The sequence below is a fragment of the Bombyx mandarina genome, chromosome 04, assembly GCF_030267445.1.
Source record: "Bombyx mandarina strain Sakado chromosome 04, ASM3026744v2".
NCBI classification, from domain to species: domain Eukaryota; kingdom Metazoa; phylum Arthropoda; class Insecta; order Lepidoptera; family Bombycidae; genus Bombyx; species Bombyx mandarina.
The window spans coordinates 4,985,471-5,008,257 of record NC_143211.1 but is presented as its reverse complement, the minus strand read 5'-3'; the positions used below and the strand labels follow the sequence as shown (position 1 = coordinate 5,008,257).

Sequence of the window (22,787 nt, the reverse complement as noted above, 5' to 3'; positions counted from 1 at the left end):
AATATACTATAATGAAGTTCGGAAGTACGGTATGTAGGTAGTAGTAGTGTAGTAGGTACAGTCTCAAATATATTAATTGTATAATCTATAGGTACGGTACTAGGACTACTAGGTAGTAGTTCTATTTTTCCAACTGGAACGGCAAAGGTACAGTCATACAGCCCAAACTTTTATATTGGAAAAACAGTAATATGAACTAATATGAAGTGAAATGAAGTTGATTAATACGAAATATGGCATGAAATGAGATGAGATGGTATAAAATATAATCTCAGTAAAATGGTGGTCATTTACTGAGACTTTTTCAGTGGACTTTTTGGAGGATTCCGAGAAGGTAGGTTCAGCGGTTTTGGTTTATTTTCCCACCTTTGTGCACTTTCACAGATACTAAACAGTTAATAAACCACTGTTATTACGCATTTAAACCTGAAGAATCACTAAATAAATAAAATAAAACAAATCACACAACTTCACTCCTTGCGTTCCCGCCAAAAAGTAGTAAAACGCTTACAGGAACCGATAAAACGGGGTGATTAGGGACAAATTCCAATTTGATGAACAATTTTCAAGTAGTTGTTGATGTTTAAAATGCTATATCAGGATCAAAATGATTGAGTCTTGGGGGTATCTTTGCTATCCAATTTAAAGCATTCCAGTTTAAGCAAAAAAGGCAAAAATAGGTGTTATCCCTATTTACCCGGTAATTGCGGTTAATTGTGAAGAAATTTGTGTTAATAGAGAAATTTGCTAGGGCTGGCACTACTTGGTTTTAATTTATTTATTTATTTAGTTGCACCAACAAAGTGATCATCAATAAAAACATTGAAAAACTGACAAAAGTATATGGCAGATGTCACCTTAATTATAGGTGCAATCGACAATTCATTGACAACAAAAATAAATAAAAAATACAACTAAAACTTGATTACATTTAATTACTTATCATTAATTTATATTTACTTGGGAAATTATAATTAGAAAAAAACATTTATTTCATCACTTAAAATTAGTTCAGCGCAATCGGACAACTCCGAATGAACATTGACGGACACTGCGCTACCGTCGACATTATTATAGTTCCAAAGGATTCTGTTTAAGGGAGAGTAAGCACCTAAATTCGAACGAGCGGGCTTTTTTATAAACGATTTATATTTCTTCGTTCTTGGTAAGTACTTAGGCTGATATTTTTATCTAGGTTAAGAGATTAGGTGTCTCGGTTATTCCATGGATTAATCAGGTGGATACCCCCACTCTGAACAAATATTAATATATTTTGTTAAGTATTACTTAGACATTTTTGTCCACCTTGAGATTTCACTGTTCTTGTTACATGTCTGTGCAAAACCGACTTACTTATGTTAAATTGCTTAGCTATTTCAACTAAAGACTTATTGCCAATTTCATAGGCTTCTATTGCTGTTTTTAATATTAAGGGATCATATCTTTTATAAGGCTTTGCACTCTTTGATACGTACACGCAAGGCATAATAAAAATAGAAAACAATACACTGCATTACACTGCAAAATAACACTGCATTGATAATTTTTAATAAAAGTTCTAGACAAAAACATCATGAATAAACCAGATTCTTACTAACCCATTTAAAAAAGATTGTTATAACTACATAGACACCCCTACAAACCTGTACTTAATTATACTTAGGACGTTCCCAGTTAACTCCCAATTCCAATTCTCATCCCAATTGACCCCTTTTTCGTTGTTATTCGTACCCGAGACGTCCCCATTATTCCCAAAAACTACAGATTTTTACATGTATTTCTATATTATCAAAAACATTAAAACCAAAAACAACTGAGACTTACCTTTAATATATATGATGGTTCAAACACTAAATAACGTTTATAAATCACAATCGTTTTCTCTTATTATCAAATAAATAAAAGAGAGCAAAGTTTCTAGCACTAAAATAATTACCACCACAAAAAGTTAATTTGAAATGCGATTTTTATAAGTTAGCAGTTATTATCATGCATATTCACAGTTGTTTTCTAAACTTTCAATACTCTACTATTACACTACAAAAAATGGAAGATTTTGCAACGATTAAAAAACTAATATGAGCGTCAAAAGATTTTCCTGGTTTTTTCCCCATTCACCTCTCAATCCCTAATCACCCCATTTTACGGTATCACTTTTATTTTTTTTATTGCTTAGATGGGTGGACGAGCTCACTTGGTGTTAAGTGGTTACTGGAGCCCATAGACATCTACAACGTAAATACGCCACACATCTTAATATATAAGTTTTAAGGTCTCGAGTATAGTTACAACGGCTGCTAACCCTTCAAATCGAAACGCATTACTGCTTCACGGCAGAAATATGCACCTACACCTACACCTACCCGCGCGGACTCACAAGAGGTCCTACCACCAGTAAGTTACCACTTTAGTTTTTATGACCTGTATAGATTAGCAGTATGAAAAGAAAAAGCTAAGTTTATGTAAGTAAATAAATAACTCTATTTCACAGATCACTACTAGTTATTATAGAATGGAGAGGCGGAGAAATGAAATTGGCTAAAAGTCGAGCTACCAATGACTGTACAATAATTATTAAAACTACATGAGAATGACTGTCAAATTTTAACTTGCCGAGCCGACATAGTAAATAATAATATGTTACTCTAATTTCGTGTAGTTTAATGAATAATAACTTTGTAATATAAAATAGAACAGCAACAAATCCCGAATATATAAGTAAAAATACTTACGTAAAGATCATAAAGATGCCTAGTCAAGAAGTAGCCACCACGAAAGTAACCACCAAAGTGGTGGTTCATCCGTTAGTGTTGCTCAGTGTCGTGGACCATTTTAACCGCATGAGTAAAATCGGGAATCAGAAACGAGTAGTCGGTGTTCTATTGGGTTGTTGGAGAGCCAAGGGTGTCTTAGACGTATCGAACAGCTTCGCAGGTTAGTATAAAATTATTGTCTCGTAAGTACTCTTTGGTTTAAAATAACTTGTTCATTGTATTCCTGAAATTGCAACTTTCTATCACTCTAAACTACAAATAATAGATTATTTATATTTTTAATATTCAATGATCATGTCATTAAGTAATATGTACATATTAATTTCCACTGTGCACGTAATGTCTTAGACGATGAACTCTTACTTTTTCTAAATTAATCTGAAAAATACAAAATTATATCTATTTCAGTGCCGTTTGATGAAGACGACAAAGACAAATCTGTCTGGTTCCTTGACCATGATTACTTAGAGAACATGTATGGTATGTTCAAAAAGGTTAATGCCAGGGAAAAAGTTGTTGGCTGGTACCACACAGGACCTAAACTTCATCAGAATGACATAGCAATAAATGAGTTAATTAGGCGTTATTGCCCAAATTCAGTGCTTGTAATTATTGATGCTAAACCTAAAGATCTTGGTCTACCGACTGAAGCGTACCAAGCAGTAGAGGAAGTACACGATGATGGTACACCAACTTCGAGGACCTTTGAACATGTTCCAAGTGAAATTGGTGCAGAGGAGGCTGAAGAAGTGGGAGTAGAGCATTTGTTAAGAGATATCAAGGATACCACTGTGGGCAGTCTTTCACAGCGTATCACTAACCAGTTGCTCGGCTTAAAAGGTCTTCACTCACAATTGACAGAAATTAGAGATTACCTTGTTCAGGTTGGGCAGGGCTCCTTGCCAATGAACCACCAGATTATTTACCAGTTGCAAGACATCTTCAATTTGCTGCCAGATATTGCTAATGATAATTTCATTGATAATTTGTATGTCAAAACCAATGATCAATCACTTGTGGTATATTTAGCTGCTTTAGTGAGATCCATAATAGCATTACACAATTTGATCAACAATAAAATTACAAATAGAGATGCAGAGGAAGGAAAGAAAGATGAGAAAGATAAAAAAGAAAAAAAAGATGAAAAAGATGATAAAAAAACAGATGAAAAGGCGAAAGTAGAAAAGAAAGATAAAGAAGAGAAGAAAAAATAGTTTATATAAATTAACTTAAGTTTTTATTTCTCTATTATGAATAAATTTCAATAAAGTTCTTTTTCTTTCTTTGTTCAATGCTCCAAGGTTCTTAATGTCATCTGAGTTTTGCACTTTTGTTTTCTCTATTTTATTAAAATAAGTAACTTTATTTTTCCCTGGACATGTGCATGTAAATTTTTAAAAAATTAAGTAATCTGTTTAGATATTTATATGCAAGAGCAACCAAATAACATTATATTTCTCTAAAGCTGCAATTCCAGACACTTTGATGTAGTAATTAGCTATTGTGAAGATAAAATAAATAACATTCATCCTTTCTTTACTGTTTTTTTTTTGTGTAGCAGTTTGGTATACAGATATTCGTATTAGGATGGTTCATTGATAATTTATCTTTATACATTTATGATATGTCCACCTTGCTATCAAATTTTGATAATACAATCTATGAAATTGATAAAAGTCAGTCTTCATGGTGATGTTACGCGATACTTGTGGGTGTAAGCTAGAATATGTGCATTTATTGTTGATGTGAATCTCAAAAATTCAAGATGACTGACCGAATTCGGCTTTCGGTATGTATAATTTTCGAAAGTTACATTATTTAAAGTTAAATTCTTATTAGAAAAGCTTAGTCATTCGACGTCCTCAATTTTTTAATCACGTATCTTTAAATTGTTTAATGTGCACTGATTACGACAAAATGAGTTTTATTTTCGTTTCTTAAATCAATTTCTGTCTCAAGCAAAAAAATCGTGAGTGAGAAATATAAATCAGCTATGCATTAAGTATACATTTACTGGTGGTAGGACCTCTTATGAGTCCGCACGGGTAGGTACCAACACCTCGCCTATTTCTGCCGTGAATCAGTAATGCGTTTCGGCTTGAAGGGTGGGGCAGCCGTTGTAACTATACTGAGACCTTAGAACTTATGTCTCAAGGTGGGTGGCGCATTTACGTTGTAGTTGTCTATGGGCTCCAGTAACCACTTAACACCAGGTGGGCTGTGAGCTCGTCCACCCATCTAAGCAATAAAAAAATGCATCTAATGCGATGGAACTATGCTGGTATTGTTGCCTCCGGCATCTTTCTAATGAAATACATACTTAACATATGGTCACGAATGATTCAAAAATTATAATTTGCGCAACGGTCAAGGTTGCTTCGTTTGTTACACGCACCGCTTTGGCGCTACGGAAAGAGCGCCAACGTTGGCCCTCCCAAAGCGTCAACGATATAATACTGATACGACGGACTACATGCTTACTGCGTATTTCGTCTGGGGGAACAGCGTCGTGTCCTCATCGCTTGAATAGGATCGATTTTATTGCTGCCGATCGTGGCTAAGATGCTTAACAGAGATAAGTCCTGCAAGGAAATGTTTGACTTGTGCGTGTCCAGCATCTCACAGAAGGGGGCGAAGCGTAAGAGAGAAAGCTCTCTCTCCGCACAGACCCGCTGCCGACGAACCGGGGTCATAGGGGCACGTACCCAGTCCTAGCCCGTATAGAAGGCGGCCTCCTTGGTGGCGATTCGGGACTAGGAGAGAGCATTCGAGCGCAGCGCGTCACCGCTACTTGAGCATACAAAAAAGCTGATACAAATCAGAGGCCATTTGTAGGTTCCACCACGTTTCCACCTTGCAGGCTTGTTCTGACCTAACGGGGTATCCCGAAACATCAGAGGCAGCCAGATGGGCCCGCGACCGCGATGATCGACGTAGAATCCTTTTTCGCCTGGCATTGTATCAATCAGGCGTCCTTGGAGTGATTGAATTCTTAATTCAGACTTAGACCTCATGGCTCAGGTTCGGGGGCTCTTTCACTTGCCAATTTATTTAAAACAACTAACTATTTGGGCACTTATGAGAATATTAATGTAAAGAAAACGAATATGTAATTTTTTTAATTTTATTTTTTATTGCTTAGATGGGTGGACGAGCTCACAGCCCACCTGATGTTAAGTGGTTACTGGAGCCCATAGACATCCACAACGTAAATGCGCCATCCACCTTGAGATACAAGTTCTAAGGTCTCAAGTATAGTAACGACGGCTGCCCCACCCTTCAAACCGAAACGCATTACTGCTTCACGGCAGAAATAGGCAGGGTGGTGGTACCCACCCGCGCGGACTCACAAGAGGTCCTACCACCAGTAAAAATATACCTACTTACCTAACATTTCAGGACCTGGTTTGGATAAAGCCACAAGGAAGGTCAGAATTTGACATTCCAGTGGCGGTCAAAATCTTAAACAGTTCCGGCGACAGGATCCAGGTTCAGGATGATGATGGCAAAGTGTTCTCGACCACGGTGCATGACGTCATCAAACCTCTTCATGCGACGTCAATTTGTGGAGTGGAAGACATGATAACTCTTGGCGAACTCCAGGAATATACGATACTCCGAAATCTACATTTAAGATATAATGAGCAATTGATTTATGTAAGTTATTTAGAGTGATTTCGTCTAACGATCCCTTTGAGTAATTATCGGAGAACATTCGTCAAATACGCGTTGCCATCGCACTTCTACAATCGAAACAATTTATCCCTACTGCTTGGAACCGCGTTCACTTACGGACAGTGCCTTTCCAGAGATCACATTTTTTATATACCATCTGACTCAGAAATTAACACATTGTTTCCTACATTGTTTCCTGAGTGCTATAACATGCTCTTCATTAAAAAGCTTTAAAAATGAAAAAAAGTGGTAGGAAACATACAACCTATTTCTGACATTGTTAATGTCTATGAGCATCACTGAACATTTATGATTAGGCGGGCTCTAAACTTGCTACCCTATGAAGATACAATAAAAGATGTCGTTAATATAATAAATTGTAGTTAATATGCTAAACTACGTTTATTGATTTACTAGCGGCCCGCCCCGGCTCCACTCAGGTCTTTAACAAAAAAAATTCAACGATATTTGACGTTGTTTTATTTTTTAAAATAAAAGAACACTTATTGCGACATAGCTTTATTAGTTAGACATAATAATATGCTGTCGTGACTCTTTTTGTAGATAGTAATGTATTCTACAAAGTGGTTGTGCATTATTTTATTCTATCATCAATAGTTTTCGCAACACGCGATGTAAAGAATATTTTAGGTAATTTTTTTTCATCTTGGGTTACATTATTGGAGTTTTAATAAGGATCCATATTTTTTTTCAAAATATTATTATATTATAGCCTATGTCACTCGGGAATAGTGTAGGTTCCATACAGTGAAAGAATTTTTCAAATCGGTTCAGTAGTTTCGGAGCCTATTCTATACAAACAAACAAACAAATCTTTCCTCTTTATAATAATATAATATATAATATAATATATATATATATATAAGTATAGATTATTCAAATTCGAAAAACAATCAACCTTTGTGCGTTTCTGCAACTCTTATCAGTTACGGCTTAATGTTTTCTATTAAGCGTTATACAATTTACTTACTCCCTTTTAAATTGTAGATAACCTACGATAAGAGGATTTCCCTTTAATTAGCTTAATAAAATAATAAGAATAGGTTTGGTCGTTTGAAATTCAGTTGGAGTACATTACAGTAAAAAATATTTGAGAGCACATCGAAACATAATCTAGATTTAAAAGTAAATCCTAGACGGCTATAATGAGTACGGTGCCAAGTCTTTTTGTTAAGCGCGATATCTTCCATATTATGAAATAAAATCTAACTTAATTTTCTTGTTGATAAAAAATCTATATTTATTTATACGTAGAACAACCGGCCCGATAGATATACTCGTAACCACAGTACCCTGATAAAAATGTTCTGGAATCCAATCACGTCGTCAGTTGCCGTGTCCTAAACATAATATGTAGATCACCCAGGAGCCACTCAAACAAAAACGTATTCATCAAAATCGCTTCAGCGTTAAAAGGCAAACACACGTGTAAATGTGTCTGTATTTATATGCGAATCTTAAGAATATAATAATATGCTCTTAAGCAATGATGTTATAGTAAAAACTATATATTACTATAACATCATTGCTCTTAAGAATATATGCATAATTTTTTCAGACATATACGGGTTCCATGTTAATAGCTATTAATCCATATGAAATTCTACCAATTTATACCATGGATCAGATACACTTCTATCAAAACAGTCAAATTGGAGATATACCACCACACATTTTTGCCATAGGAGACAATTCTTACAGGAAATTGATCGAGACTTCTTCCAACCAGTGCATAGTTATCAGGTAAAACAAAATGGTATAATTAATTGACATCATCATCATCATTACTTACACAATAATCGCACAACTATTTATATTGCCATTAAATTTTAGTGGAGAAAGTGGAGCTGGAAAAACTGAAAGCACTAAGCTATTGTTACAATACTTAGCAGCAGCTAGCGGAAAACACTCTTGGATTGAACAACAAATTCAAGAAACCAATCCTATCCTTGAAGCTTTTGGAAATGCTAAAACAGTTAAAAACGACAATTCATCGAGATTTGGGAAATATGTGAACATTTATTTTAACAGAAAAGGTATCATTGAAGGCGGGAATATTGATCAATATTTATTAGAAAAGTCACGTATAGTATTTCAGAATAAAGGGGAAAGGAACTATCATATATTTTATTCCCTCGTCAGTGGGCTTTCGGCTGATGAAAAAAAAAGGCTAGATTTGAGTCGTTCTAATGATTTTACATATTTAAATTCTGGGAATATGTTGACCTGTGATGGCAGAAACGATGGCTTAGAATTTTCAGATATACGTTCAGCCTTTAAAGTACTCAATTTTCCTGAAAACGATGTGTGGTCAATTTTTAGTTTACTCGCCGCGATCTTACATTTAGGAAATTTAAAGTTTAAATCATTTAACGTTAATAATATCGAGTCTTCAGAAGTAGTAGATGCTGTGAACGCAAATAGAATAGCTACGCTTTTGGGCGTAAACAAAACTGATTTATGTGAGGCATTGACCAGGAAAACTTTTGTTGCTCACGGAGAAAAAGTTGTTTCTACATTAACAGTGGCTTCTGCCATCGAAAGTAGAGACGCACTTGTAAAAGCCATTTACGGGCATATATTCGAGTATATCGTGGATACTATTAATAAAACACTGCACAAAGACCAACAATTGACAAGTGGATCGGTTGGAATTTTGGATATTTTTGGTTTTGAAAACTTTGATTCTAACAGTTTTGAACAACTGTGCATCAATTACGCAAATGAAAACTTACAACAATTCTTTGTCAAGCATATTTTCAAACTTGAACAAGAACAGTACGAAAAAGAAGGTATTACATGGACAAATATCAATTACGTTGATAATCAAGAAAATCTGAACATGATCGGAATGAGACCAATGAATTTATTAGCGCTCATAGATGAAGAGTCACGGTTTCCTAAGGGGACAGATATCACACTATTATCAAAATTAAATAGTAATCACAGTAATAAGAATTGTTATATAGCTGCAAAATCTTCCCGTGAACATAGATTTGGCGTTAGGCACTTTGCTGGAGCCGTGTTTTATGAGGTTGCAGGTAAATAAGCGTTAAATACAATAAAGTATGTGATTTTCAAATTTATTTCACATTGCTTGTTACGTTCTGATTAATTTGCAGGATTTTTGGACAAAAACAGAGATTTGCTTACAACAGACGTAAAGGAAATTATGTTTGATTCGAATAATCAATTCCTTAAAGGATTATTCGCATCAGAATTCACTGAAACGCGCAATAGTAGTCGAAAAACGATTTCTCTGAGTAATCAATTCAAAGCTTCACTTGATACTCTTATGAAAAATTTATACGCATGTCATCCATTTTTCGTTAGGTGTATAAAACCAAATGAACTGAAAAAACCAAGGGTATGTGTATTTATTTCTATTAATCTACTAAATTCAGACTAACATTTAAAGCTTATATTTGTATTGTGTTTACAGGTTTTTGATAAAGCGCTCTGTGTGAGACAGCTAAGGTATGCAGGTTTAATGGAAACTGCAAAAATTCGACAGGCTGGTTACCCAATACGATATACCTACGTCTCATTTGTTCATCGTTACCGATTTTTAATACCTGGAATACCGCCCGCGGAAAGAACAGATTGTAAAAGTGCTACAAAAAAGATTTGTACTGAAGTTTTAAAAGATCAAGAATTCCGACTTGGACACACTAAAGTGTTTTTGAAAGATACACATGATTACTTACTTGAAGAATTGCGGCACACTATATTTACAACAGCTGTCATTAGAGTCCAAGCGAACGCAAGACGGTTTATTTGCAGAAGGAGATTCTTGAAGATGAGGGCTGCCGCTATAACAATTCAGAAACATTATCGTGCCCGTGGTTTACGCCATAGATTCCTTGTAATGCGAAGAGGGTACTCTCGTATTCAAGCCGTTATTAAATCAAGGGAACTGAGACGCACATTCTTACACTTGAGAAGCTTCTTCAGAAACTTACAGGCGCATTGTAGAGGCTACCTCATTAGAAAGTTAGTAAAAGAAAAAGGAACCTTAATAAAAGCTAAATTGTTACAACTTAAATCCGAAAAAGAAAAATTAGAAAAATCTGGAAAGGACGAACAATTTATCGCAGATGATCACGAAAAGAAGTTTACTGAGCTGTTAAGGTCCATTTGGATAGTAAAAGAAATTCCTGTGGATGATAACGAACAGAACATCTCAGCTATTGATGATAGATACGTAGATGATGTTTTCGGTTTCCTTAAAGATAGTTCAACACCTGGTGGAACTGTGCGTGGAGCCGGATTTGGTGTTGTAAGTAAAGCTTAAAATGCCTTATTTAAAAACAGCATTTTAATAGTTACGAATAACAATGCTACTTATTTTACAGACTTCGACAGCTAAGCCTGAAATGTCGTCAATAATTCCAATGCCACAAGAATACGAAGAAGAACAGTTTGATGAATTCAACTTCAGGAAATTTGCGGCGACATATTTCTCTGGGAATACAAGTCACCAATATTCCCGCAAACCTTTGAGACACTCACTATTAGAGCTACCGTCACCAATGGATAAAGTTGCGTCTCAAGCACTGTGGATAACGATACTAAGATTTATGGGTGATTTGGCTGAACCTAAATATGTTGACGATAAAATTGATAATATTCCTGTTATGACTAAGTTAACTGATACTATTGGCCGAGCTTTTCAGAAAAGCAAAGAATTTGAGGTATTTAACTTTTTTTTAAAGTCTAAGTAATACTCATTTGAATATATTAGTAAAATAAGTTTTCTTATCATTTTAAGGAAATGCTGATCAAAGATGGAAGTCAAAATAAAAGTCGATTGGTTTCCAAAACCCTGAAGAGGCAATCTAAATTAAATGAAGTATTTATCAAAAACTTATTAAATGACGAAACAACCAATGAAATGTACAGTCATTGGTTGAATTCGCGACGCAGTACGAACTTAGAAAAACTTCATTTCATTATAGGTCATGGAATTATCAGAAAAGAGCTAAGGTTAGTGAGGTTTTTTCTTTCTTCCGATTCTTAACTAAGCTTCTCGGAACTAGAATATATTAATTTAAATGCTTTTATATTACAGAGATGAAATATTTTGTCAACTCTGTAAACAATTAACGAACAATCCATCAAAAACATCACATGCTCGTGGTTGGATACTTTTGTCGCTATGCGTTGGTTGCTTCCCACCCTCGGAGAGATTTGTGAAATACCTACGCTCTTTCATTCGCGCAGGACCACCAGGCTACGCACCATATTGTGAAGGTAGACTGGTAAGGACATTTAAGAACGGTCCCAGAACCCAACCACCCAGTTGGCTAGAACTACAGGCAACTAAAACTAAGAAACCGATTTTACTGACCGTCACTCTGATGGACGAGTCAATTAAAACTGTGCAATCGGATTCAGCATCTACGTCGGAAGAAATATGTCAACAGATAGCAGACAATATTGGTTTAACAGACACTTTTGGTTTTTCACTGTACATAACTTTGTATGATAAAGTACTTTCGTTGGGTAGCGAAGGAGAACACATCTGCGATGCGATATCACAATGTGAGCAGTTTGCCAAAGAACATGGCACTCCCGAAAAGAGCGCACCATGGAGATTGTTCTATAGAAAAGAAGTTTTTACACCTTGGCACAATCCCGCCATTGATCCTATAGCGACTAATTTAATTTATAACCAAGTAGCTAAAGGTGTGAAGTTCGGAGAATATAGATGTAATTCAGAAAATGACTTAGCGATGTTAGCTGCTCAACAACATTACATCGAATACGGTTCTCGACTAGATCCCAATGTTTTAAGAAAAGTTATTGTTAACTATATCCCGAATCAATTTATTCAATCGAATGATGCAGCCTTAACGAAATGGGAACATTTCGTAACAAAAGCACTTGATTCATGCCCCAATATTAAATCGAAAATAGATCCTTTAAGGTGTAAGGAAGATATAGTCATTTTTGCAAAACTCAAATGGCCCATGTTATTTTCAAGATTCTTCGAAGCTCTTAAACTAAAAGGCGATGCTATCAGTAAAGACATTATTATCGTTGCTGTAAACTGGACTGGCATATATATTGTTGACCAATTAGAGCATATACTTCTTGAGATAGCATATTCTGAAGTGACTTATGTGGCCTACGATGACGATACTGACTTGGAAAACATAGGAAAGGTCACTATCAGAACAATACAACAAGAAGAATTCGTATTTCAGAGTGTTGATGCAGGAGAAATGAGTTCCTTAATCATATATATTATTGATGGTTTAAAAAGAAGATCTGCATACGTTGTGGCCCAGAGTGATTCGCAAGGTTATGCTGATGCGTCATCTTTCCTTCAATTCAAAAAGGGTGATCTTATCACACTTCTGCATGATTCTACCGGAGAGACTTTAATGAATGCCACATGGGGTCATGGAGCTTGTAATGGCCAAGAAGGTTTATTCCCTACCGAACAAGTTTACATTTTGCCAACATTAGAAAAACCTTCGAATTCTGTACTCGAAGTATTTAAAAAGGGGACAGTAAACAATGATAAGAAACCATACCAATACAATACAGTGCAACGAAAGAGGATGCACACGTTAGAGAAATACGCGAAGGAATACTTCAGGGAAAATTATGATGTCAATACAACGGTATCACAACAGTCAACACTAACTACCGCTAAGAAACCTATTGCCGGAGATTTATGGGTGCACAGTAGAGAGCCAATACGTAAGCCATTGTTAAAAAAAATACAAGATGATGAGAAACTATCTAAGAACGCAATCGCTGCTTATTACGCAATCTTGAAATACATGGGAGACATGCCAGCACCAAAACCTAAGTCGGCCACTGAATATACAGATGAAATCTTTAAAAATGCAATATTGGAACCCGCATTGCGAGATGAAATATACTGTCACATAATGAAGCAATTGACCAACAATAGAATACAGTTGAGCGAAGAGAGAGGATGGGAGCTGCTTTGGTTGGCCACTGGCGTCTTCGCCTGTAGCCAAGTCTTAATGAAAGAACTAGTTGAATTCCTTAAAACACGACCTCATCCGATAGCCAAAGACTGTTTGAAACGATTATTTAAAACACAAAAATACGGATCAAGAATGTATGCTCCGTATGTTGTAGAGGTAGAAGCTATTCAACATAGAAGTATGCAGATATATCACAAAGTATACTTCCCAGACGATACTGATGAAGCTTTCGAGGTGGATTCATCTACAAAAGCGAGGGACTTGTGCGAGCAAATAACCGGAAGGCTAAATCTGAAGAATAGCGACGGTTTTAGTTTGTTTGTAAAAATAGCGGACAAGGTGTTTTCTGTCCCAGAAAACTATTACTTCTTCGACTTTGTTCATGAATTAGTTGAATGGATGAAACAAACGCGGCCAGTTCGAGGAGGTGGGTACAGCTTACACAGATAAGATGTGGGACGTTTACTGGTGGTATGACCTCTTGTGAGTCCGCGCGGGTAAGTACCACCACCCTGCCTATTTCTGCCGTGAAGCAGTAATGCGTTTCGGTTTGAAGGGTGGGTGGGGCGGCGCAGCCGTTGTAACTATACTCGAGACATTACATCTCAAGATGAGTGGCGCATTTACGTTGTAGATGTCCATGGGCTCCAGTAACCACTTAACACCAGGTGGGCTGTGAGCTCGTCCACCCATCTAAGCAATAAAAAAATTCTTATGCTTAGGCATAGCGTACGGCTTATTAATTCTATTTATTTGCAACAACGAAACAAAAAGATAACTCAGATACAGGTCAACTAATAGGTGAATTATTGCTTCCATGTTTTTTTTTGCATAAACATGTTTGCTCTGTAGCTATTATCGCTTGCTTGATGCATTAATTTTATTTTAAAACACATATCAATAGCTAGTTAGAGATAATGAAAGAGCTCTATACTCAAGAGCTTAAGTGAAGTTTTTTAAAAATAAGTGAAAAGTTGAAGCTCACACTTTACTGGTACCTCGTTTTTCTGTGTGTTTCTCTTTACATCCACAACAAATTTAACCAGTAGTACGTAGAGTAAGTCAGTAAACATCCTTTAACTTTTTGTTCGATTTAGTACCACACTACACTACGGAGTTTGGCACTTTATATATTTGAACAAATGTGTGTAGATTTCATCGTATAATAGAAAAAGCATGAAACATAATTAATAATTTCTGTACAGGTTCAACACAAATGCAAATGAACTACCAAATATTCTTCATGAAAAAGCTATGGATTAACACGGTTCCTGGTAGAGATAAAAATGCTGATCAAATTTTTTATTTTCCTCAAGAACTTCCAAAGTACTTGAGAGGATATCATAAGACTTCAAAGCAGGACCTCGTTGAACTTGCTGCATTGGTTTATAGGGCTAGATTCGGTAGTGATCAATCATTATTACCACAAATATCCCATTTGCTTGAAGATTTTGTACCCTCTGATATGATTCGAATACAATCGAATTCTCAGTGGAAATCTTCAATAGTGGCTGCGTACCTGCAACATGGAAATATGACTGAAAGCGAAGCTAAAGAACAATTCTTAAAGAAAATTTATCAGTTACCTACATTCGGCACAGCTTTCTTCGAAGTCAAGCAGACTTCAGACCCTGCTTATCCGGAAATGGTAATCGTAGGAATAAATAAAAATGGCGTTAGTCTTGTTCATCCACAAAGTCGGGTAAGTGAACATTTATAGTGAAAATATATTTTTTTTCTGATTTAGTACCGCTTTATTTATCGCTTTTTACTTTATATATCTTTTGATTTCGCTCCTTGTGTTTATATGTAGGTTCACGTTAAACATCCAAAATACTTTAAAATTAAATTTTAAACTAAACATTCAAAACGAACATTGCTTTCATAAAATTAATAAATTATACGTAATATGTAATGTAAATAATATTAGAATACATTACCGATTGTATAAAATACCTAATCTTTTACTAAATTTTATCGTCATGTACCTACAGAATTCATATTAGCTGCCTTCTTTCACCCTATTCTGGCTGGCTTCTTTGCAGGGTAGGTTTAAAGCTACGTATCATTTCTCGTAAACTAGTCTCGCGTTTGAAATATTTATGTTCTTTTGCAGGATGTGTTGATCACGCACCCTTTTTCACAATTATCTAATTGGTCATCTGGAAACACATTTTTTCACATGACGATGGGAAATTTCTTAAGAGGAACTAAGATACTGTGCGAAACTTCGCTTGGCTACAAAATGGATGATCTTATTTCATCATACATTGCTGTCCTCCGTGCTTCTTTAAATCAAAACAGTAGAGGTTAAGGATGAAAATATTTTAATTTGTAGTCATAAATACTGTAAACTAGACACATCTACATAATAATATAAATGTAGTATTTTAATAAATTATTGTAAAACACATTGCTTATTTTACCTGTGTGCATCTACCTGTTTGTTAACTTACCTTTTTTAGAAATTATATCTAATAGGCAGTGACTTTTTTTATACGAAAAATAATCTTTTAATTTTCAGTATTTTAATTTAATATGATAATTGGTTTGTTCTCAAATGCGTCACCACCATTAGTGTTATTGAAACCAATGCTTTAGCCCATTTTTTTATTTACTCTAGATACTGAATTCTCATAACACTTTTAATTTCAACTCAGAACATGAAGGTAGTCATGACTTGAACAATTTTATGAGTTAGAGACTTGTTCATTAATGCGGGGCAAAACAATTCTAACGTGTTTAGAGATATTATTATTGTAGTTAGTTCGTAAAAACCGAAACTAATTAAATGACCGGATGGCATTAATGATAGAATTACCAGGTAATATGTTAACATCTTTTTAGGTAACATGTTCACTTTCTTATAGTGATGGGTGACTCGTCTCTTTTAAATTAGTATGGTTGAGCAAATGGTTGAGCACCTCATTTTACCTCGCGAGGTACCCCTCATTTGAGGTGAGGTAGCGCTTGCTGGACTCACGTCCAGGCGCGTGCGGTGAGTCGATTGAGGCCGAACGAGTGAGCCGAACAAGTGTTGCGCGCGCATAATACTCGAGTCCCGCTTCGTGTTACCGAATGCTACTGGCCGTTTTCCAATTACAGCACAAGAGCGCATTATGCGGCATAATTAAAAACTAAGCTTCAGCATAATTCGGCATTGTGCGTCACTGAGTCGCATTATGGTCTGTAATTAACCATTATTTAATGGTAGTTTTCCAATTGGATGCAGTGAATGCCGTCGCCTAGCGTGACTTCATTCGCGTTCTGCCGAAATGCAATTATTGTTCTCCCTCACACGTATAGTTTTCTTTCCCTCCGAATTTAAAATTAAAGAAAATAATGACACACTATTATGTACCATTTTTAAGTGCGATTAAATAAAGCTTAATATCCAATGATTTTTTTAAATATCATTGTTAATATCCAATCTACTTGGCTCAACTCCCTCCATTCATCTGATTCACGTTAACAGATAATAACCTCGCCGAAAATTTTTCTCACTCACTTACTAGCGTGAAGAGGTTCGTTAGGTGGTTCAATGATGAAATTCAAGTAACTCTTTCAATTTACTTAAATAAGGCAAATCATGAGTGAAGTACCCAACTCTACTTTCTTAATGCTGCTGACCATAGATTATGCACTTAATATATTTGAGACTGCTGACTGGTAGAACGACTTCAACCTATTTGGAGGAAATCGAAAAAGAAAAAGAAGAATGACAGATGAATGTTTCATTAAAGAGACTATAGGTCACTGAAGTATGAAACCTAGGTCTATGCTATAGGCACATGAAAGGTCTTTGGTCTGTCTTAAAAATATTAAGTGTATTATCTATGTTGGTCTGCATGTTAACATATCTTCGCCTTTCGTGTTGGAAAAATGGAACCACTACATAATTTTATTGAAATAGCTTGACTTTTTGGCGGGAACGTCTATTTAGTGTTTCTTCAGGTTTAAATGTGTAATAATAGTGGTTTACTATCTGTTTAGTATATGGGAAGTACAAAAATGTGGGAAAATCAAACAAAGCCGCTGAACGTAACTTCTCGGGATCCTCCAAAAAGTCCACTGAAAAAGTCTCAGTAAATGACCACCATTTTACTGAGATTATATTTCATACCATATCATCTCATCTCATTTCATTTCATTTCATCCCACTTGATTAATGTCTCAAATTAATAATCATCTTCTTTCATTTCATAACGGCCGTTTGGTGTAGTGGTAAGTGACATGGTCACTACACAAGGGGGTCGCGGGTTCGAATCCCGCCAAGGGAAGATATTTGTATGATAAATATAAATGTATTTTCCAGGGTTATGGATGTATATTAAATATACGTATGTGTATAATAAAAATCTTACATTTATTTCCGTTATCTGGTACCTGTAACACAAGTTCTTTACGAACTTATCACGGGACCAGTTAACGTGGCGTGATTGTTAGTAAATATTTATATTTATTTATATAAAAAAAAAAAAAACATTTCATTCCATATTGTCATTTTTCATAAAAATATGAAAAAAAAATAAGACTTCACCAGTTATTATTATATTAGTTACCTGATCATAAAATCCTTAAAAAAAACCTTACTCAATTAGTATACAAATATATTAAGTGTATAATCTATGGTATATTTATAGAACAGACAAGGCTGTATCGGCTTAGATCCCTTTGCTTTTCTTAATAACGAAAAATTGTACCAAAAAACTCTATGGTATACACATACCGTCATGAAATAGGAAACCTATGGAAATGAAACGTCAACCAAAATTCGTGCCACTGCATAGACCTATATAGTAGGGACACGACATATTGTTCTATACGTACAATTGCTTATATAAATAGCACCCATTTTGAAGGCACATACATAAACATATATCTATCTCGTTCTTACTGAGCACTTATCTCGCAGGAAAACAATATAGCAGTATTTCAGTGCGTACATAAAATGAAACATGAATAAACGTAAATATCTCCGTCTCCGTCTAATGAGGCCGAAAATCCGCCATGTTTAGCGCGCCAAATGTCATTGTCACGTCAGTTCGGCCGTCTGTTTTGGGTTGTACATTATTTATTGACTATGATATCGATTTAATATAATTGATTATATAAAATTTCATAATTTATCATGCTTAAAACATACAAAAATAATAATTAAAACGTATTTTATAGGATCTCAAGAAAGTCGATGTCCTAAAACTATTATCTATATGTATTTAAATTCATTATGGAGCCCTCATCCGAAAAATCCATTTTTCGGTCGGAATCTATTGATCATGACACTAATCATAAATACCACTTTAAAATATGTCATCAAAACATATTTAGACATTCTGTTTAGATATTTCGGGAAAAAGGCTACCGACAAAATCTCTTCGGAACTATTTAAATAAAATAGTTTTATTCCGCAGTGAGTAAAACACTATTGTAAATTTGTTAAATATTTAATAATTAAGTGATTTTAGAGAGGAAGTCACAAGGAATGACGTTTGTAATTAATGAATAAATGTTCTGTAGGTGTTTTTTTTTTCACGCGGTCCCTTGATAAGTTTAAAATTTGAAACACTCTCAAGCGAAAGTGATTCAAATGGTGCGGCGCACCTTCCTTGGGGTGCGCTGCGGTACTATGTTACGGACTTTAGAGTCAGCAAAACAATTAAAATAGATTGTAATAGTCTAAGAAAAACACGTACTCAAAATACGATAACATTTAGCATGCTAGAAATGGGCTGATGGCTTTGAACTACGCCATATCTTTATGTTTTGCGACAAACGACAACTTTATAAAATCAGTGTAGCAACTTTTAAAAATCATCATATCGTTTACTTGGCAAATTCGAAGGACGAACTTGTCTTAGATTTCACCCATCTAAATCATATCATATTTGCACATAACAATTTACCTACTTACTTCCCATTAAAGTATAAATTCTACAAATAAATAATACTCAACAATATTTAAAATAAAATGAGCCAAGAACGTTTATCGATAAAACCTGATAACATTGAAATCTTTTGTACAGCACTAAAGCCGCCATGTTTTGTGGCCAGATGACGTCACAGCGGCACGAAATTTTAGTTGACGTTTCATTTCCATAGGTTTCCTACTTCATTGTGCCACTGTGACGTCATCTGGCCACAAAACATGGCGGTTTTAGTGCTGCCCAGAAGATTTTAATGTTAGTAGGTTTTATCGATAAACGTTCTTGGCTCATTTTATTTTAAATATTGTTGAGTATGAATGTATTTGTAGAATGTATACTTTAATAGGAAGTAAGTATATTGTTATGTGCAAAGATGATGTGATTTAGATATTATGTGAAATCTAAGACGAGTTCGTGCTTCAAATTTTCCATGTAAACGATATGACGATTTTTAAAATTTGCTACACTGATTTTTTAAAGTTGTCGTTTGCCGCAAAACATAAAGATATGGCATAGTACAGTGCCATCAGCCCATTTCTAGCATGCTGAATGTTATCGTATTTTGAGTACGTGTTTTTCTTAGACTATTACAATCTATTTTAATTGTTTTGCTGACTCTAAAGTCCGTAACCCGCAGCGCACCTCAAGGAAGGTGCGCCGCACCATTTGAATCACTCTCGCTTGAGAGTGATTCAAATTTTAAACTTTCAAGGGACCGCCTGATAAAAAAAAACACCTACAGAACATTTATTCGTTAATAAAATTACAAACGTCATTCCTTGTGACTTCCTCTCTAAAATCACTTAATTATTAAATATTTAACGAATTCACAATAAGGTTTTACTCACTGCGGAATAAAACTATTTTATTTAAATAGTTCCGAAGAGGTTTTGTCGGTAGCCTTTTTCCCGAAATATCTAAACAGAATGTCTAAATATGTTTTAATGACATATTTTAAAGAGGAATTTATGATTAGTGTCATAATGAATAGATTCTGACCGAAAAATGGTGTCCGATTTTTCGGATGAGGGCTCCATAATGAATTTAAATATGTATAGATAATAGTTTTGGGGCATCGACTTTCTTGAGATCCTATAAAATATGTTTTAATTATTATTTTTGTATGTTTTAAGCATGATAAAATAAGAAATTTTATATAAGTAATCATATTAAATCGATATCAAAGTCAATAAATAATGTACAACCCAAAACAGACGGCTGAACTGACGTGACAATGACATTTGGTGCGCTAAACATGGCGGATTTTCGGCCTCATTAGACGGAGACGGAGACATTTACGTATATTCATGTTTCATTTTATGTACGCACTGAAATACTGTTATATTGTTTTCCTGCGAGTTAAAGTGCTGAGTAAGAACGAGATAGATATATGTTTATGTGTGTGCCTTCAAAATGGGTGCTATTTATATAAGCAACTGTACGTATAGAACAATATGTCGTGTCCCTACTATATAGGTCTATGCATACCGTACACAGAAAAGTGATCTTCAGAGAAAAAACTATAGTCGGATTTTTAATTAGACGAAGCCAGCTGACAGTAGCTAATGTCACTTTGTGAAATAATGTTGCTATATTTAAAGTAATAGTGATGCGTTCAGTTCTTGTTCAATCACATGAATGAACAATGAGTGTGAAGAGTTAATCATTAATTTCAAATTATAAAAGAATATAATTTATATTTTACAATAAAATTGTATTAAAGTGCTCCAATATATGTTACTAGTAGTATGTAACTACAATCAGTTTTTTTTATTTTCATTACCTACCTATAATTGTTCTATTTTATACATCTATAGTTTCAACTATATGATGTATTGGAAATAGGACAGTCTTACAAGCTTCATCGCAATGTTTTTCTTAATGTTTAAAACACTCGATATTCGGTACAGGTAAATACTATAGGAACATAATATCTCGTGGAAAAGTCGTTGGTATGTACTGTTAAGATTTTATATGGAAGAATAATCAGACTCGGTTTTTTAATATTACAAATTATATTTTATTCACACGACACAATCTTGTTAAGAAGAGAATGTATCCATGGTAACGAGTCAACATTACTAGTGCGGCGACACGCAGCTAGTGCTATATCTCAACATGTACAAAGCACGCCTAAAATTAGAACCCCGTATCCGATATCGGCAATTCGGCACACCGACTATTCACTAGACAATCGAGGCAATTTCATTAATTCAGGAGTTTTTTCAATCGTTCACTTTGTCACATCAAAAACCATGTTTATTTCATCAAAAACCATAGACCTTTATATTAGAAACACGACATATAGTTCTATACGTATAATTGCTTATATAAATAGCACCCATTTTGAAGGCACATACATAAACATATATCTATCTCGTTCTTACTCAGCACTTTAACTCGCAGGAAAACAATATAACAGTATTTCAGTGCGTACATAAAATGAAACATGAATATACGTAAATGTCTCCGTCTCCGTCTAATGAGACCGAAAATCCGCCATGTTTAGCGCGCCAAATGTCATTGTCACGTCAGTTCGGCCGTCTGTTTTGGGTTGTACATTATTTATTGACTTTGATATCGATTTAATATGATTGCTTATATAAAATTTCTTATTTTATCATGCTTAAAACATACAAAAATAATAATTAAAACATATTTTATAGGATCTCAAGAAAGTCGTCGGAACTATTTAAATAAAATAGTTTTATAACACTATTGTCAACTCGTTAAATATTTAATAATTAAGTATTTTAGAGAGGAAGTCACAAGGAATGACGTTTGTAATTTTATTAACGAATAAATGTTCTGCAGGTGTTTTTTTTTATCAGGCGGTCCCTTGATAAGTTTAAAATTTCAATCACTCTCACTTGAGACTTGACTCAAATGGTGCGGGGTGCGCTGCGGTAGTGTGTTACGGACTTTAGTCAGCAAAACAATTAAAATAGTTTGTAATAGTCTAAGAACAACACGTACTCAAAATACGATAACATTTAGCATGCTAGAAATGGGCAGATGGCACTGTACTACGCCATATCTCTATGTTTTGCGGCAAACAACAACTTTATAAAATCAGTATAGCAAATTTTAAAAATCGTCATATCGTTTACTTGGCAAATTTAAAGCACGAACTCGTCTTAGATTTCACATAATATCTAAATCACATCATCTTTGCACATAACAATATACTTACTTCCTATTAAAGTATAAATTCTACAAATACATTCAATCAACAATATTTAAAATAAAATGAGCCAAGAACGTTTATCGATAAAACCTACTAACATTAAAATCTTCTGGGCAGCACTAAAACCGCCATGTTTTGTGGCCAGATGACGTCACAGTGGCAAGAATTTTTGTTGACGTTTCATTTCCATAGGTTTCCTACTTCAGTGTCAAAAACTGAGAATGCATGATGCGAA

The 22,787-nt window shown here is 34.8% G+C and overlaps 2 protein-coding genes across 3 annotated transcripts; both read left to right on the top strand.

Moving 5' to 3' along the window:
* Positions 1-2,573: 2,573 nt before the first annotated feature.
* Rpn8 (regulatory particle non-ATPase 8) lies at positions 2,574-4,309 on the top strand. Its single transcript, XM_028178210.2, has 2 exons — positions 2,574-2,934; positions 3,183-4,309. The coding sequence occupies exons 1-2, from the start codon at positions 2,748-2,750 to the stop codon at positions 3,986-3,988; spliced, it is 993 nt and encodes a 330-aa protein (XP_028034011.1). The 5' UTR covers positions 2,574-2,747; the 3' UTR covers positions 3,989-4,309.
* Positions 4,310-4,360: 51 nt separating this feature from the next.
* On the top strand, positions 4,361-15,851 carry LOC114245872 (myosin-VIIa). Of its 2 annotated transcripts, XM_089740494.1 has the most exons (12): positions 4,361-4,563; positions 6,174-6,431; positions 8,029-8,213; positions 8,304-9,511; positions 9,593-9,837; positions 9,913-10,749; positions 10,826-11,164; positions 11,242-11,456; positions 11,542-13,865; positions 14,644-15,140; positions 15,433-15,484; positions 15,555-15,691. In XM_089740494.1, the coding sequence occupies exons 1-11, from the start codon at positions 4,540-4,542 to the stop codon at positions 15,442-15,444; spliced, it is 6,144 nt and encodes a 2,047-aa protein (XP_089596620.1). In that variant the 5' UTR covers positions 4,361-4,539; the 3' UTR covers positions 15,445-15,484; positions 15,555-15,691. The 2 variants fall into 2 exon arrangements, with proteins under 2 accessions (XP_089596620.1, XP_089596619.1); XM_089740493.1 differs by lacking the exon at positions 15,433-15,484 and having other exon boundaries at positions 15,555-15,851.
* Positions 15,852-22,787: the final 6,936 nt, after the last annotated feature.

Coding starts and splice junctions, on each gene's coding strand:
- Rpn8 (XM_028178210.2), top strand. CDS start 2,748: ATGCCTAGTCAAGAAGTAGCCACCACGAAAGTAACCACCAAAGTGGTG. Junction 2,935..3,182: donor CGTATCGAACAGCTTCGCAG/GTTAGTATAAAA, acceptor TATCTATTTCAG/TGCCGTTTGATGAAGACGAC.
- LOC114245872 (XM_089740493.1), top strand. CDS start 4,540: ATGACTGACCGAATTCGGCTTTCG. Junction 9,838..9,912: donor ATGAACTGAAAAAACCAAGG/GTATGTGTATTT, acceptor TTGTGTTTACAG/GTTTTTGATAAAGCGCTCTG. Junction 15,141..15,554: donor TTGTTCATCCACAAAGTCGG/GTAAGTGAACAT, acceptor GTTCTTTTGCAG/GATGTGTTGATCACGCACCC.